We start from the raw sequence: 17,587 nt of genomic DNA, 5'->3' as shown, positions 1-17,587 counted from the left end.
GCCTGTGTGCCTGTTTTACATTTGTATGTGCATGTATGACAGAGTGAGATGCCAACTAGGTCATTTACTGCTGCTATGCCTGTGGGGGAAGGAGCAGGCAGCTCCTATGAAACAGCACTGGCCTCTGAGAGGTTGATCCAAATCCTGCCCTTGTCTCACAATGCCATGGTAAAGCAGCATCTTCCAGCCTGCAGGGCTCTCTAGCTGACTTTGCAATGTGCAGCCCGGCCTGTGGGAAGTGGGTGTGAGTGGGTGAGTAGGAACAGAAGAGAGCTGGGCTTGCTGTTTTACATATATTTGTTTACCCTCCCAAGCTTCCTGTAATTCCTATGTGATGAGACTGAAGTCTGAGGAGGTGGTAGTACTGGCCCAGCTGGTGTTTAATAAAACAAACCAGTGTTGTGTCAAAGCATGTGTTAAACTGTTCACGCTGCTGCAGTACTGTGTTTGTGAATGTATGCATTTTCACCCACAGCAATTAGACAGCATTCACGTCACCATCTTACACAAGGAAGAAGGTGCTGGCCTTGGCTTCAGCTTGGCAGGAGGGGCAGATCTAGAAAACAAGGTGATCACGGTGAGTGGTTCAGGGATGGACATGTCAGAGCCAGAGTGGGTTCCTGGGGGTCAGAAGACTTGCCTGGAAGGGGTCTTCTGTGGGGGAACACCAGGCCACTAGACAGGGGACAGGACAGGAGATTTAAAGGAAAGTCGTGGTGACCATCCTTCTCAAGAGGCACACTATGGGCTCCTCTTTGATCTGTGTGTAACCCTCAGTATTATGTGCCTTTAACAAAGGTCTCTGTGTACCCAGAACAGCCTCAGTACAACAAAGTAAACAGGAAATACACATGGCGTATCAAAACATCTTGTGTATATGTGCACACATGCACATGTGTGTGCACAAACATGTTCTACACCATAACATCTGAACGGGAAGTTTGTACAGCTTTAAGCCCTAATCTCTATAATTTTGAAAATATGTAGAGGGTATATTAAAAATGGAGATCAGAATTAGGGAGATATCTCGGTCAATAAAGCACTTGGCTCGCAAACATGGGAAGTTCAGTGTGATGCCTAGAATTCATGGTCAAGCAAAGCTGGGCATGGAAGTGCATCTGTAATCCCAGAGCTGGGGAAGCAAAGACAGGCATTTTCCCAGGGCTCAATGGTCAGCCAGCCTAGCCTACTTGACAAGTTCTAGGCTAGTGAGAGGCCATGTCTTAAACAAAGGGAAAGGTGCCTAAGCTGTGACATCTGAGGTTGTTCTGTGACTTCCACATGTATGTGCACATACATGTTGCTGCAATCACACATATGTGTGCATACACTTGGGTGAATTGGGGACAACTTTGATACAGTATCATATAATTTCCTCTGGAAATTTAAATCATGGCACTCACAAGGATTTAGATAGGTTCAGTTTATGGCCACAGGGCATTTTTAGAAACCTCTAGACTAGGAATGTAGACTTTTCCACACTATGTAAAGAGGAGCCCATGAAAGGTAAATTCTTGCAAAGGAGAGGGCTGTCCTCCTTTTATCTACTTAAAAAATGATAACGTTCGAGTAGACAGTTGATAACTGAGCATGCTCAAATGTTCAAGTGGACAGTTGATAACTGAGCATGCTCGAATGTTCAACTGACTTGTTGGTTGGCTGAGCTCAGTAGGATCCAGCCAAAGGATAGAAGAGAGTACTGTGCCATGTGCAGGCTAACACACCACAGTGCTCACTCAGAGTCTGCAGAGCCTATTCCCCGTCTCCTGTTTCCAGGACCTAAAGTCTGGGAGAGCACGGGGAGGTGAGCAGACCTCTATTCTAAGCATCTTTATCTGTGGACACCTAACGATTTCTGGCCTAGTCGATCTGAGCAGCTTGGGCTACTGTCATTAGCCCACAGCTTCTGGTGGCCAGTTGTTGACCCACAGGGTTTCTGGCCCTCTTGAGTTCATGATCCAGACCATGTGTGTGGCATGTCTCTGGGAATCAAACTCAGGCCTCGGGTGTGGTGGTAAAGCACCTCTACTCACTGAGCTGTCTTTCTGACTGTAAGATAGTTTTTTGTTTTTTTTTTAAATCCTGCACATCACGCAGAAAGGAAAAAGGGACCAGCTAAAGAATAAGGAGGTCTAGACAGCTTTGGATAGTGTACCTCAAGTACTTCCTATAGAAAATGGGGCATGAACATCTCTCCTGAAATGATACGCTCTCCTGAGATGCATTTGGGGTGCCCCCATGTGTATTACATTGCTTACTCAGAGAACAAAGACATAAATTGTCATTGTAGGATTGCTAACATCTTTAAACAATGAACACTTTTGGAGATTTTCTTTAAAAATTTGGGTGTCACCAAATGTCTTTGATCTTAGAAACCTGTTCTCATAAATATCTCTCAATAAGCCCTAGATTCAGTTTTCCCAGGAAACCATTCTCAGGAATGAGAATGGAAGTAAGTAAGAGTATTTACTCTAGAGTAAGTAGGGCAGAAGGTGTTCACTGGGAGAGGCTGGGGTTATAGGATAGGTCAAGGGTATTGTGTGGGAAGAGTGCTGAGTACTCACTGGCCATCAATGTTGGTCTCTTCCCTAACTAGAGAAGGAAAAGGAATTCTGGAATGCTGGCCCAGTCCAGTTACTCTGCCCTGAGATATAGTTGGTCTGTGTTGTCTTTGGCCTAACTTCCTCTGGGGGTTAGTTGGATACCTGTCTCAGAGGCCTCTGCCAGCACAAAAAGGGATCTGATTTGCGTGGTTTGTGACTCCTGACTCTCTTGGCTTGTTCAGGTTCACAGAGTGTTTCCAAATGGGCTGGCTTCCCAGGAAGGCACAATTCAGAAAGGCAATGAGGTTCTTTCCATCAATGGCAAATCTCTCAAGGGCGCTACCCACAACGATGCCCTAGCTATCCTTCGCCAAGCTCGGGACCCAAGGCAAGCTGTGATTGTCACCAGGAGGGCAACTGTGGAGGCCACTCAAGACCTGAACTCCTCTACTGACTCTGCAGCATCAGCTTCAGCAGCCAGTGACATTTCTGTAGACTCTAGTAAGTGATCCAGTGCAGTGGGGGCTGGTGTGGGGAGTGGCTCCTTTTGAGCCACGTTCCGTCTTTGGCCATTTAGATCCATGCTTGGTGGCACTGTGTGGTCCTGACATCATACCTTCCTAGCATGCATGATGTGCTGCAGAGATCTGAGTCTGTTTCTGCATGAGTGTATATGGCTGTGTCTGTGGTATGTGTAGTTGAGCAGCCAGCATCAGCCTGGGGAGCTGGGCCTGAGAGAAGAGCACACCACTGACCAAGCCCATGTGATTTCCCCTGCAGAGGAGGCCACTGTCTACACAGTGACACTGGAGAAGACCTCCGCAGGGCTGGGCTTCAGCCTGGAGGGTGGAAAGGGCTCCCTGCATGGTGACAAGCCTCTTACCATAAACAGGATTTTCAAAGGTAGGCTCCTTTTTTTTTTTCCTGTACATTCTCTTCAGTCGTGACTATGCATCAAACACCCCCAAACCTAGAACTCCTGAGAATCTTTTTGGTCATGGTAGGTTCCCACACTCTCTTGAGTCACGTGTTGATTTCTGTGTTCAGTTCTGCTTTTGTGACCTTGTGCCCCTTTTCAGCCCTGCTCGAACTTCTCTTTGTGTTGGGTACTCTCCCATGACCGAGCCCTGGGCTTGGATCAGCTTGACAGGATCAAGGTTAGGAAGAGGCAAGTAAGGCACTCACTTGAGGCACAGAGTTGAGAGGCATTAAAAGATGCACTGAGAGAGATCAATACTATTCCCATCAATGTGCTTCAAAATGATACAGCTGTGATAAGACTGAGGTGAAGACAAGACGATCAGGAGTTCAAGGTCACCCATGGCTACATAGTGAAGTCAATAAACAGTTAGCCTGGGTTATATGCATGAGTCTGTCTTGAACAAACCAAATAATCCATGATGCATACAATTTTGAGGTTTTGAATAAAGCCAGAGGCAGGCACTTGTCCGATAGCCTAGCTAGATTTACCCTAGCCCTGCATTCATCGATTCTTGTGTTTATTTTCCATTTGATATCTTATCGGTCACAGACTGGGCTGCTTGATAATCTGACATGTGAGTCAGCTGGATATGGATTTTCTCCAGAAAATTATGAATGCCTTATAGCTACCATGCAGGTATATCTGCAACACCTTGCTACTTCTTAATTGGAAGTCTTGGGCAAGGGGATAGGGATGTGGATAAAGGCGCATTGGTCAATGGCCAGCTGTAAGACCTGGGTTCTAATGTTAGGTTTGCCATGCACAGTGGAAAGTCGCTTCACTATTGTGGGCCCATGTGCAACACATGGGAATGAGCCTCTAGCCACAGGCAGGTGTGGTGCCATGGGATGTGGACGCCAGAGCCTGCAAGACAAGAGTTCAAACTTAGATCCTACAAGTAGCCACTTTCAAGCTCTGAATAAAGGTTCTCTGTCTCTGGTTTCCATGCTTGTGAAAAGGGAATCTACTCTTGTGTACCCCCAGGGAATGCTTCCATGGGTGCAGAACACCAGCAAAATGCCCACTGCATTGCTCAATATCCCTAACTATATTTTCATTATTATTCTATACTGTTATTCACTATTGGTTAAGGCCAAGGTGTCAAGAATGGTGTGTGTGTGTAGTGGCAGGGGAGGTCCCTTCAATATAAACAGTAAAAGAAGACCTTGTGATTTCTGCATGCATCTTTGACTGGGTAGGCACCATGCAGGGTTATGAGTGCATGCAGGGTTAGATCTTTCTGAGTGGATACAGAGTTCTTCCAAGGCTGTTTGAAGCCAAAAAAACCCTGTGATGATTCCTTCACAAATGTCTCGGCAGCTCTTCCCATCCATTGCTAATGATGTCATCAGAAGTAGGTTGTCAGTATGAATCAGGGAATCAACAGAGAGGTTTAGTGAGGACACAGAACCCCAGGGGTATTCTAGGGATTGTGGAAGTCCCTAACCAGGCTCTTCCTTGAGACTGCCTGCTAGCTCCTCACTTAAAAACAGCATTGTCTTTGGCGCTTTCTATGCCCCAGAGAGCCAAGCTCTGGGCCACCATGCTGTGAAATAAATGTTTCACAGGCTCCGAAAGATGGGTGTGCTATCTACTTGTAAGCTTTCCTGGCTCCTCAGAAAGTGTCTTTTATTGTTCCTGTTACCCGCAAAGCCCAAGATCACCTGTCATCTTCTCTTTCTTTATAGGGACAGAACAAGGTGAGATGGTCCAGCCAGGGGATGAGATCTTGCAGCTCGCTGGCACTGCTGTGCAAGGTCTTACACGGTTTGAAGCCTGGAATGTCATCAAGGCATTACCTGATGGACCTGTCACTATAGTCATCAGGAGGAATGGCTTCCACTGCAAGCAAACAGCTTCTGCAGACTTGTAGACAGGACGCCAATGCTGAGACAAAGCAGGAGCACGAAGCTCCAGTAATTGCAGATTCTCAGGGTCTCTGCTGCCCACCTCACCCAGGCTGGGGAAAGCACAGGTGTGCTTTTGGTAGCTGCTGCTCAGGTTTGGACCTTCTGGCACACTGCCCATCAAGAGGGTTATTCCAAATGTCAGGACCGAGTCACTCAGAGGTGGCTGACACAAACCATAGACTGTATATAGACAGCTTAGTGATAATACTCTGGCGCTGTAATAAAATGGTTGTATTGCAGTTTGCCATGAAACAAGTGGCCTGATTTGAAAATCACGTAGGGACTATGAAAGCCACCCCATGGCAACGCTTTTTCTTCTCTCCTGCATCTCATGTCTTAGAGGGAACTCCTCAGCATCAGCTATAGCAAGTCAAGGCTGGGCTGGGGTCCTGTGAAGGGTCATGGCTTGTGCCTCTCCCCAGAGGTGCTGGGTGATGACTGGGGAAGTCTCTTCATGGTTGGTGCATCTGCACCATGCTGATTGATTCTGCATCATGCTACTTGCTGATGCTTCTGTACCATACTGATTCTGCACTGTGCTGCCTGGGTGCAACAGAGCCAGGTGGGGGTGTGCCTTTTGAATGTTCTACCTTTGAAGACTCATAACATTGCTTCTGCTGTACTCCTGCTGAGAGCAGGCAAAAACCTGCCTGGGTTTAAGGAAAGGAGATATGTTGTTAGAAACAGCTCTGTGAGATGCAGCATATCATGAAGAACACTTTCAAACACTTAGAAGACTTTTTGGTTAGGTTGAAATCCTAGAAGGAGGGAAACCAGAAGACAGAGACGTGTAGTGTGAGTTAAGGTGTGGACAGATATGATGAACCAGCATGAATAAGAACATAAAATAAAATTATTACTAATGTCTTATCTGTCATGTGTCAGGCACTCTGCTTGATATTAAATGATAGTCATTAGTGACCACAGCCACTTCACCAATGGCAGTCCTGCATCAGTGTATTAGAGGGTGCTGAACCCCAGAACAATAAATAGCTTGTCTGGCTAGGGTGTGGTGGTAGGGCAGAGATTTAGTCATTCCTTCTGTGACATGAGCAGGCCCAGGAGCTTTAAAACATAGTACATCAGGGAATAAAATCAAACAAACAACCGCTTAGCATGTTGGCAGCATGTGCATGGCCAGTACAATATTTGCTTTGGTTATTTCTGAACAGCTGATAGCCAAGCTCAGGGCAACTCAATGTGACTGTCGATTATCCACAACGAGTGTAGTTTGTACAGGTCTGGGGGTTCAGATCCTCATCCCCAGTCATTCCATGAAATACAGATGACATGGGAAGTCCTGGCAAGGGTCACAGATAAACCACCAGAGCCCATGTATTTCAGGGCATTGCCAATGGAAGCTTGCTACTATAGCTTGCTGGCTTCTCCAGAATTGAAAGCCAGAAATATTTGCTGGAACTGGACTCAGAAATCCCAGCTGGATCCTCTCTTCGGGTAAGGCCCTTCAGTGACTCTTGGACAGGTCAGCCTCACTTTGAAAAATGACAGCATGTTACTGGAGCTGGCATGCTTACATCTCCAGTCTACTCTCAATTCTGTTCTAAGGCAGACAAGTAGAAAAGGAACTCAGGATACTTTTTATATCAATCTATCAGATTTAATAGAAGGTACATTTGATCTAACAGTAAAAAGTGTGGTGCTGGGGAGACAGTTGTCAGTAAAACGCTTGCTGTGCAAGCATGGCGACCTGAACTTAATCCCCAGAGACAAGAAAAACAAAAAACAAACAAACAAACAAAAAACCAACCAGCCAACCAATCAACTAACCAATCAAATAAAAAAAAAACAAATAAAACAAACAAAAACAAAAAGAAGAACCAGATGGGGTACCATTTAACACATGATTCCAGACCTGGGGAAGCAGAAAGATGCTGGTCCCTGGAACTTGATGGTCATCCAGTCTAGCCTATTTGGTGAGTCTAAAGCCAATGAGAAAGCCTGTCTCAAAAACCTCAAGGTGGGTCACATCCAAAATAATGGTACAGCAAGTAAGTAAGCTTAATATGGAGACAAAACCAGAGAGAGATCACAGAAAGCAATCAACAGTCAGCATCCAAACCCCAGGGAACAGGGCAGCAGCAAGAAAATCAGACAGATCTATACAGATTTCGGGAAATTCTGAACAAGCCTCATCAAAATTAAAGTGTGTCCCTTTGACTAAATCGGAGCCACCCGAACCACAACAACAGTGAGAAGAACAAAGAGAGAAAGAGTAGGGGAACTATTAAAATCTACTAAAGGGGAGCAGCTGAGGACATCGAGGCCACCATGTGTCTGAAGACAATGTCAGCTGACAGAAATCTTTCCTTTCTCCATATGATGGAAAGCAAGAATATAAATCTGTTTGAAAAGCTAAGGAGATACCCTTTGTCCCTAAAGGAATGTCAGGCTTTGTGGTCAGTGTTGGATAGGATAGGTGTGAACAGTCTCACAGCACAGGAGACATCCTTCTTTCCTTCCTAATGGCAGCAAAACCTGATGGGGCCAGGACAGCCCAGCACCCTTGCCTCACCATCATGACTGAGGGCATAGTGAGGTATAAATGCCAGGGGGCTCTTCTCCCCAGAGTCCAGCATACATACAGGAACAGCTGGCCCCGCTTAGAGTCACTTACAGGGGCCACAAGAACTCACCCTCCTTCCCAAACACACAAACTTGCCTGAGACAGATACAAACTGGTTTCATGGGGATGTGAACTCTAACTGGTGAAGGGAAAAACAGATAGGAAGAGATGATTCTGATGGAAGATACCACAAAAGTTAGGTTGAAAGTGTTTTTCCTTAAGGCTCATCCTTTGATTTAAAACATCATTTTCCAAGTTGACACATTTGTAAAGGGGGAAAAGTCTTGTGCTAATAATTTGTATACAAAAGCATATCAGAAAGAAAACACAGGAGTCTGGGAACTCCAGATGCCAGAGGAAGCAGGACTTAGCGACCACAGTGGATGATGATTCCTTAAGACCAGCACAGGGACAAGGTGTCTGACAGCAACCAGCACACAGGGCTCTGGACCACAAGGAATCAAAGAGTACTTGCCATAGTGGGCCCTGCCCTGGCCTGCCAGGTGTACGTGTACACCATGTCGAGCTGACTGACAGCTCCTTCCACACCAAGCCCAAGAGGAAGGAGGGTGGTGTGGGAGGATGGGCTGTTCTTCTGGAATGGTACCCTGAGATTTGCTGATCACTATGGCATCTCAAAAGGCCTCAGCAGCTCTTCCGTGTTCTTTGAGGTTCTTTGCAGTTCCTGAAGGACCATAGGCATCCCTTGCCAACAGGCGGCTGTCAGTGATGGAATTTCCTCACTGCCTTCTGAAGGTTGTGGTAGAACTCAGCCATGCTGCGAGGAAAGAAGGAGTCCACCACACTCTGAGGGAGGTAGCCATTCAGGTCTGTCTGGAAGAATGTGACCAGGTTGGTTTTGTTGGGCTCCCTGAAGAAGAAATAGCAAAGGTGGGTTAGATATGTATCATGGACATATGCAGCAAAGAGTCATGACCAGCAGATGTGGCCCAGACATGGTGGTCATTTCTACTCCTACACTAGATTCATTTGCTGGGACTCCTCTCAACCTCCTTGTTGTGGATAATAGCATATCCTCTAGGGAACACACTACACAGTTGCTATGAACACATTGGGGAGCTGGTGCCATGCCCTGGGTAGGACAGATGCAGATGCTTCTGATGGCTATTGATAACCTATCCCTCCAACCCCTCCTGGGCTTTGTGTAGCCGGAGCTGTCTATCAGCTTCCCCCTGTGCAGACAGAAAGACAGAAGGGGGAGGGGAGGGAAAGAGGGAGAGAGAGGGAGAGGCACAAATCTTCAGCTCTGTCAGATTCCATGTTCTCCCTCCTTCACTACCTCCCACTGATACCCACCCTGAGCTTAGGCTATCCCTCATAGTCACTCAGCTGTATTCTCTTTGGAAACTTGAACAGGTAAGTAAGAGTTAGTGATTATGTTTCTCTCTGGGGAGCCCTGGGCTTGATGGGAGAACATCACAGAAGAGACAGACATCGTGGGGAAAGAAAGACACATGGAGTAAGTCTGCATGGATGAAAGAAGGCTCAGAGGCGCCATGACTGTCTTCACAGAGAAAGCCAGGAGTTTGTCCTGACACATTCATCAGAACACATGCGGAGCATGGAGAATGCTCCCTGCATACAGCAGGTACATCACAAATGCAGCCCTGATGCTGCCTCTTCCCAAGACTCTCCTGCCCTCTGAGGTACTTTCCCTCTATCATAGATAGTCTGACCCCAGACACCTCCAGATCTGGTCTGGACATAGCCCCGCTTCCCAGTGTGGCCTCTTGCTCTGAATCACAGCTCCTCCTACTCCAGGCACAAAGCAGTTTACACTGAAGTCACAGCACAGCTGCCTAGACCTCTCTAAAGCTCCTAGTTACTCAGACGAAAATGGCTACAGGAGCCTGGCCCTGCTTTCTCAATGACTACACTTCCTGGCCTCTCGCCTGGCTCCACTGATCCAACACAGTGGCTTCTTCCTGTCCTGTTCCCCCTGCCACACCTGCTTCCTGTCACCAAGAGGAACCTTGCACCTGCACAGGCCACTGTGCCACGTGAGGCTCCAATCAGGGAGGATTTTGATGACCTCTGGGGTGACTTACTTCCACCGTACCCCAGATCCTTCCATTGTCCTTTAGTTTTCTACACAGCACCTATTGTGCAGTAAGCAATTCCTAGTGTATATAGAACATAATTATTTTCATTTGTGCCTTGTTTATCTTCTCCCACCCCATCAGAATTAAGCACTCAAAGAACAGGTGTTTGTTATCTGTATTTTCCTTTTTTTAAAAAAAAGAGAGAAAAAGTACATAGTGAACATGAAGGACAGATGGCTGGGTTTAAGCTGTGGCTTTATCACATGTTGAGTCCGTCCGTGGTCTTAGGGTAGTTATTTTACCTCTCAGGCCTACCCACCTCTATTATAGAACCTAGATTATCACCATTGTAACATAGGCTAAACTTTGCACACTGTGTGTTCCCTGAGCCAGCCCTAAGACTCAGCTTCACGGAGAAAGGGCTCTGCTCCTACTTGTCTAGACACTCCTTGCAGTATGCCCTGCAAGCTGGAAAGAAGGGCAGGGCAGGGCAGGGCAGGTCTCAGCATCTGACTGGTGGGAACACAGCAAGGACAAATAGTCAAGGGTAGTTTTCTAGGCCCATGCCAGAGGGTCTGGTTTCCCCTGTACTTGGACTAAAGCTGTGTGTGTGTGTGTGTGTGTGTGTGTGTGTGTGTGTGTGTGTGTGTGTGTGTGTCACACACATGCTTTACTACTGTCAAATTCAAGATTTTGTGACATTTAAGAAAAGCCTTCCAAGAGCTGTTTGGAGAGACAGCTTAGCAGACATGGTGTTCTGTGGGGGTGCTCTGTCTGGGTTTTAGTAATATTCTAGGCACCGAGACCTGCCTCCTGGAACTGCGTTGGAAAGCTCACACCTTCCCCTCTGGCTATCTGCAGGAAACACAGGGACCCATGAGCACGTGCAATCCCTCTCCCTGTTAACTTGGGTAGTGCTCATTATAAACCTGGGACCTTCAGGTAATTTATTACCCAGAGAACTCCTGGGGAAACCCTGCTGTGTCTGAGTGAATTCAGAGCTCTCTGGTTTCTTTCCAGGGCTGATTCACAACATGGTCTCAGAACTGTCCTCCACGCCCTGAGATCTGTCCCATTTCTTATAAAGAAAGGTGGTCACTGGGTGAATGTAGGGTGGGTAGTTTGTTCCTGGAGCTACTTTAGTCTACTGTGTATCTTCAGAAAGTGCAGAAGATCTGGAGCTCAGGCAGTACACCACACTCCTGACCTTTGACTGTGAACACATCACTTAACTATCCTAACTCTCAGTTTGCTTATTTGCCCAGTGGGGCTGGGACATTTGCCTGACCTGTCCTGTATGGCTGGACACCTGGTGGCTGGACATCCTTTTAACCCCAGTAACTGGTTGCAGAGGGAGGCAGAAGTCTGAGTTAACAACAACAAAAATTAATCTGGTAATGCCTCCTTACCCCTTTGTCAGGTGCTACCTACAGTGGCACCTTATGTCATGCATGCTTATGTGTGACAATGCATTTTGTAATATCGATATTATTTTTATAGATTATAGTCTAAATGCCTGTTTTCTGAGTTCACAGTGGTGGTACGGTTAGGTCTACGACAAAGTTCTCCACCTACTTTCCTTACCCTGGCAGTGGTTCACAGAAGCACCCGCATGGATGGTTAAATCCTCTCACAAAACCTGGCTTTGGGGGACACAATGGATGCTCCACGTGAGTAGCTGGAAGACATTCATGAAGTCAGTGAACTCACCTTCAGACAACAGGGTCACCACCACCAGCACTGAAGATCCTCCATCTGCACAGGCCAAGTGACTGAAGCCCAGCATGCCAGCAAGGGGTTCTGCCACCTGCCAACTTCTTCACACTAACACGCATTCCAGTTCACACATATGCATCTCACCCCCCCACCCCCCGACAAACACAAATGCTCAGATACATGCACACACATTCACTCATGAACACACATGGTTTTCTCCAACCCTTTAAGAATTTCAGAAGAAAGAACATTCTAGAATATAAGGCTCAGGGTAGAAGAAAGATTCCTCTCACACTCCACAGAAAGGAGGTTGTGTTCCCCATCTTCCCCAGGGGTAGATACAAAGGAATCACTAGGCTCTGCTCCCCAGAGGGCAGGAACGATACCGAAAACAACCATAAGATTAAGATGCTCTTGTGGACTTGACACACTGACATACACAGAGATTAGCTGCTATCTGCATGTCCATAGCATAAACTGAGATCAGCAGAAATAAAAACAGTGCTGACAAAAATCTGGGACACACATAATAAAGCCCAGGTATATGCTCTCCCCATTTTAAACCCTATGGCGATCTACAAGGGAAGAGGATGGAACACATGAGCTTGTTGATGGTTTCCAATCACCCAGCTTTCCTTGAAGATCAGGGGTGCATAAGAGAGAGCCCAGCATCTAGGACAGCCAATAAACACCTACTGCCACTTACCATTGGAGCTGATGGTGCCATCCTCATATCTCTTCACTAGCACCAAGTCCACAAAGTCCCTGGGAGAAATAAGCTTCATGGCAGCTGAGGGCGTGGAGGTTCTGCTCACACACAGCATCTGCCAAAACAAGGGAGGCTCAGGTCTGCTGAAGACAAGTCCAACTCATACCCAGCATCTGGGAAATGAAATGCATGGGCAATATGGGTGCTGCAAGCAGGACAAAAGGAAGCCTGGGGGGCACTTGGGCACTTTCCAGTGGGTGCACTGAGGCCAAAATGATATTATCACTTTTCAAACAATTTCATCTTTGTGTTTCTTCATAAAACAACTCACCTGAGAACAATGTGTCTCTACAAAATGGGTCTTCTCCGTTACCCATCTAGTATCATCCTAGATTGCACTGCTCAGGGTACAAGATCCCTAGGGGTGCTACAGATCTTTAGGAATTCTGACTGCAATATTTGACCCATACTGGGCTCAGAATGTCAGTTTGCCTTTCTTAAGCACAGTCCAAGAAACAAGTCCATTTCTGAACTCCTGTACTTTGCAGCAGGCACAGTGGAAGTAATGGTTATTTTCTACAACCGTAACATCTTCTGATTCCATCTGGAGCCTGAGGGAAAAGTCTATTTTTAAGAATACTGAAGACAGAGGCACTTGTTACAGACATAAGTTCACTCCAGGTTCATGTCCTATCCACGCATCCTTTACCCATCTTCTATTAAGAGTTAGGAAGGATATTTGAGGACTGTCCAAATCATGCTGATGAACACCACCTAGAAGGGTCTTTGTCCCCCCTTACCTTCACTGTTTCACTTAACAAGCAAGACCCCTACTAGTTCCTGGTTTCTCTGCTCTTCAGGTTGGGTAAGTTCCCCAGCAGCCAGCAGCCTGTGCTTTCTCTCCTTCTGTGCCTAGTGTCTGCTGAAGATTATGTCTCTCTGGCAACAAGCTGAATCTCTTCACGGACACATGAATTAATGAGAACCAAGAGTTCCCACATATCTCACACAGAGATAAAACAATTCTTTTCTCTTTGTGTTTAATCATTCTTTATCCAAATTTCTAACATAATCATGTTACCTTAATAAATTACATTCATACCTCAGTCTAGTACTTAAAAAAAAAAAAAAAAAGGTCTTGTGATCAAAAGAAGTACATGATTAGAACAGTTTTTTTTAAACAAAAAATTTACAAGAATATCTCTAATAAAATATGGTGATGTCCAAACATCCACATGCATCATATGAGGGCTAAAATGGAGTGGGAGGCCGAGCATGTTGGTGTAAGCTTGTAAGCTTACGAGGCAGAAGCAGGGGGATCAGCCTGGTCTATATATTGAGTTCCAGGCCACCCAGGGCTACATAAAGAGACCCTGTCTTAATAAAAAAAAAAAAAAAAAAAAAAAAAGTGGGCTATATAAAGCAAAGTTCAAGAAAAATAATTACATACTGATTAAGAAAAACAAGCCAGGCAGTGGTGGCACACACCTTTAATCCCAGCACTTGGGAGGCAGAAGCAGGTGGATATCTGAGTTTGAGGCCAGCCTAGTCTACAGAGTGAGTTCCAGGACAGCCAGGGTTATAGAGAGAAACCCTGTCTCAGAAAAAAAAAAAGAAAAACATACTTCTTTTTGGTGGCTTGCTTTGTTTATTGAATTGAAATGTAGCCCTGCCTAATGTGGTGCTCATAGTCTGGCTGACCCCAACTCCCTGATCCTCATATCTGCACGGCTGCTGGGATTCCAGGTATGTGGCAGTAGGGAACCAGCTAGCTCCTTTATCTATGTGCACTTGGCAGCTTCTCTTTACCTATCACACTGTTTCTTTCCCCAGGTTTCAGGATAAAGAGCTTGAGGCCAGGAATAGAACATCCAGTAACTGCCTTGAGAGCACTGACAGGTTAACCATTGTTATGGCTGCTCAGGTATCACAGCCTATGGATTTCTGAGCTTTTCATTCTCTTCATCCCACCAGCCGCTGTACTGACACCAAGAGGTTCAAGTAAGTTAAAAAGATGCAAAAGAGATGGAGCCATGTGAGCCTCCAAAGATGATATGCAGGGCTCTGGGGGTGGCTTAGTGGGCAAAAGGCTTGCTGTGTCAAGTGTGAGGACCAGAACTTAGATGATTCCCTAGAATCCCCACACAAGCTGGTTGGGAGTGTTAGCTCCACTGTTATCCCAGAAGGGCTCTAGAGGCAGGGGAATCTCTGGAGTAAGCTGGCTAGAACTGCAAGCTCTAGATTCAGCAAGAGACTTTGCCTCAATGTATAAAGGTAGAGAGTGACCGTAGGAGATACTTCATGGGGCTGTATATAAAAAAGAGCATGTGTACATGCACACAGGTATATCACATACACATAATATAAGTCCTTCTGTTACAGCATTCGCATAATATAGAAAAGGCATTAACCAAGGGTTGCTCAACTTTACTCATTATGTGTAGGAATTTGTATATTCCATTTGCATTTTTTTCCTTTTCTAATGCTGGTGTCACTTAATCCAGGATAAGAAAACCATATCTATTATTGTGGTTCTTCAAATGTTCCCACTTAGACCAGCTGGCTTTAGTAAAGGAAGCTATTTAACTATATATGGAAAAAAAATGAAAGAAAGAAGAAGAACCACTTGGCATAAGGGTAACTTCAAATTAAATGTGAAATTGCTAGAGTCTGATTCCCAGCCCAGGTTGCCTATTCGTCTCTTAAGGGAAAGCAACAGTTAAATAATATCCAAGGCACATCAGTGCCCAAAATTCACTCTCCTCTTCCTGGTCCCACAGGGCTGAAAGAAGAGTCGAAACACGGCATCATCCTCACTGTGTGTTTCGATTCTGTGTTTGACTATTAAGGACATAAAATTACCATTGCTCCCAGGGATTTTTGCCCCATCTTTCAGACAACTCTGACATAAACTCCTATGGACAACAGACTGACTGAAATGAGGATTCTGGGTCAGAGCAAAGACACCTGGTTGCACAGCTTGCAAAATACTGTAAGGTTTCACAATGCTAACCTGCTTATGTAAGCACCAGACGAGACAGTGCCAGACAGGTCCTAGACACAAACACTAAGATGCCATTGAAACCACACAGGTCTGCTCCCCTAGAGTTGCTTGCGTATCTGTTTTCACTGTGATTTTCTGTTCTTCTGAGTTTTCTACCGTCAAAAATGAAGCACAATCTTACAGTTACAGGTGATGCCAGCACAGGTTCATCAAGACAGGAGCTGTCTCCCATAACACTCCCTTGTCTCCTGTGGCTATTTCAATTACGTTTATATTTGTTAAAATGAACAATTTCATATCTTCAAACCAGCCACCTTTCCATGCTCTGTGGCCCCATGGAATTGAGGCTGCCACACTAGACAAGGCAGTTGCAGAACAATGTTGCTGTACACCAAGGCTTTCTGCTGGGCAAGGCAGGTCTGTAGGACGAACACTTTCCTGAAGGAGACTCGCAGTGGTCCTTCTGTGGGCAAAGGACCAAAGTGGCTCTGTCAAGAGACAATGCTTTAAACTAGATCCGTTAGTCTAAATCTAGGCCTGCCTCCTGTCTGGGGAGCCCAGGTCTTGCTCTCCAATTCCTCAGCTATCGGTCACCGATTCTGATGAAGGTTTTTGGGCTTCTCAGAGACATACTATTTCCTGCCAGGGCCACGGCTGGACTGATTGGTCTGCATGGCATTCCTCTTGCCTACAAATGTTAGAGGTGAGGTCAGGGTATTGCAGCAGGACAAGACACTACAGGTAGCACAGCTGGAGGCACTTACATCCGTGATGCTCTGGACAATTTCAAAGCTGCTCACATTGTCATCCCACTTCTCCCGGAGGCCCCCAGCAACTGGCTTTATGCAATCCCACACCTCTTCTGGTGCCCCACACAGAATCCCTTCTCCCCGGTACCTGGAACAGAAAGGAATTTGACTGACTGCATCAATTAAACTTGTTTATCTTAGGATTTTATCTCAGGTCTATTACATGTTTGCTCCACTTCTAGGGCAGGCTGACAGAAAAGGGACTGAGATATGCTAGCCCATCCCCCCTCCAGCCTGCATAGACAGGTACAAAGCCCGCACAGTACACAGTTTGCTAGAAACGATTCAAAACACAAGCTAATGCTTTTCTGGAAGGTGACTAGTGATTACAGAAGGCCAGAGTGGATGGGAATCTTTCATGAGGCAACCCCAGAGACACCAGGAAGGGAGTCAAGGTTCTGACAAACTTTGTTAAAAGTATGCACTTACAGATTCCCTGGAAACTCCTCAGATGGCCTCCAGGAAATTGAAACTCCATTCTGTCAAAAGGCATAGGATTGTAGAATTTTAGAACCAGAGGAAGTCTTGGAGATGAAATCTCAAGGCTTGATACTCCAAGATCACCCAACCTGTTCCTGGCACAGTTGGGATCATGGATGTAGTAGCTGCCTGTCCCTATGGCAGGTGATGAGCAGGGAGATCCTGGCTGGCTGATTCCTGGAGCTGTGGAAGCCTCACCAGTCCTTTAAATGCCACCAAGAACTTTTGTTTTCTTAAGCAATTTAGTACTTTAAAAAAAAAAAAAATCAGAGGCACCAAGGAAGGAAACAATTTCCCTGGCACTCCCTGGCGGCGGGGTTGTGCAATAATGAACGGAGGAAAGACTTGGTACTTGGGAGTTTCAGGTCCAATCCTAACCTCATAGCACTCAGATGACCTTGAGTGGGTTTCTAAATGAAAGGGGCAGGGATCTCCAGGAGTCCCAGAGAGCATCCACCCGCAGTGGAATCGCTCTCTCAACCCACCTCGGGGGTCCAGGGTGCGGAAAATCTCGGGGAGAGAAGCCTGGGAGTTTGGAGGACTCCAAGCCCTGGGAGCAGTCTCTAGACCCCTTTTCCCGCCCAGTCCTTCACTCACGTCTTCCCGGCACTTCTTCCAGCCCGACGCGTCCCGCCGGTACCGGAGCACTTTTTCTGCCACCGCCTCACTCTCTTGCGTGGCCCAGGACAGGTCCATTACGCCAATGTGCAGGGTCCCAGTTGTGCCACACAGGTTCTGCTGGGCAGAAAACTGGGCCTTGGGCGGAGCCTGGAGCCCCGCCCCTAGG

The 17,587-nt window shown here is 46.4% G+C and overlaps 2 protein-coding genes across 9 annotated transcripts in view; one reads left to right on the top strand and one right to left on the bottom strand.

The window, feature by feature from the left end:
- Positions 1–6,305, top strand: part of Il16 (interleukin 16) — a 139,928-nt gene extending 133,623 nt beyond the window's left edge. For all 8 annotated transcript variants that reach the window (XM_076937108.1, XM_076937096.1, XM_076937099.1 and 5 more), the window contains 4 exons: positions 476–577; positions 2,786–3,044; positions 3,324–3,446; positions 5,214–6,305. In XM_076937108.1, the coding sequence (XP_076793223.1) occupies positions 476–577; positions 2,786–3,044; positions 3,324–3,446; positions 5,214–5,398 (669 nt within the window). In that variant the 3' untranslated portion in view covers positions 5,399–6,305. The remainder of the gene's footprint in view (positions 1–475; positions 578–2,785; positions 3,045–3,323; positions 3,447–5,213) is intronic.
- Positions 6,306–7,031: 726 nt separating this feature from the next.
- Positions 7,032–17,560, bottom strand: Stard5 (StAR related lipid transfer domain containing 5). Its single transcript, XM_034505948.2, has 6 exons — positions 17,398–17,560; positions 16,750–16,799; positions 16,276–16,408; positions 12,505–12,622; positions 11,667–11,760; positions 7,032–8,890 (listed from the first exon to the last, which is right to left on the bottom strand). The coding sequence occupies exons 1-6, from the start codon at positions 17,494–17,496 to the stop codon at positions 8,743–8,745; spliced, it is 642 nt and encodes a 213-aa protein (XP_034361839.1). The 5' UTR covers positions 17,497–17,560; the 3' UTR covers positions 7,032–8,742.
- Positions 17,561–17,587: the final 27 nt, after the last annotated feature.

The sequence above is a fragment of the Arvicanthis niloticus genome, chromosome 1, assembly GCF_011762505.2.
Source record: "Arvicanthis niloticus isolate mArvNil1 chromosome 1, mArvNil1.pat.X, whole genome shotgun sequence".
Classification (NCBI taxonomy): domain Eukaryota; kingdom Metazoa; phylum Chordata; class Mammalia; order Rodentia; family Muridae; genus Arvicanthis; species Arvicanthis niloticus.
Note: the sequence above shows the minus strand (reverse complement) of the source record. Positions and strands in the feature narration are given on the sequence as shown.

What these genes read in the sequence shown, in the direction of transcription:
- Stard5 (XM_034505948.2), bottom strand. Translation starts at nt 17,496, where the DNA reads ATGGACCTGTCCTGGGCCACGCAAGAGAGTGAGGCGGTGGCAGAAAAA. An exon ending in TTGTCCAGAGCATCACGGAT is followed by an intron (nt 12,623 to 16,275) that starts GTAAGTGCCTCC and finishes TTGTTTTGGCAG; the next exon opens with ATGCTGTGTGTGAGCAGAAC. An exon ending in TTCTGTGAACCACTGCCAGG is followed by an intron (nt 8,891 to 11,666) that starts GTAAGGAAAGTA and finishes TTTCTTCTTCAG; the next exon opens with GGAGCCCAACAAAACCAACC.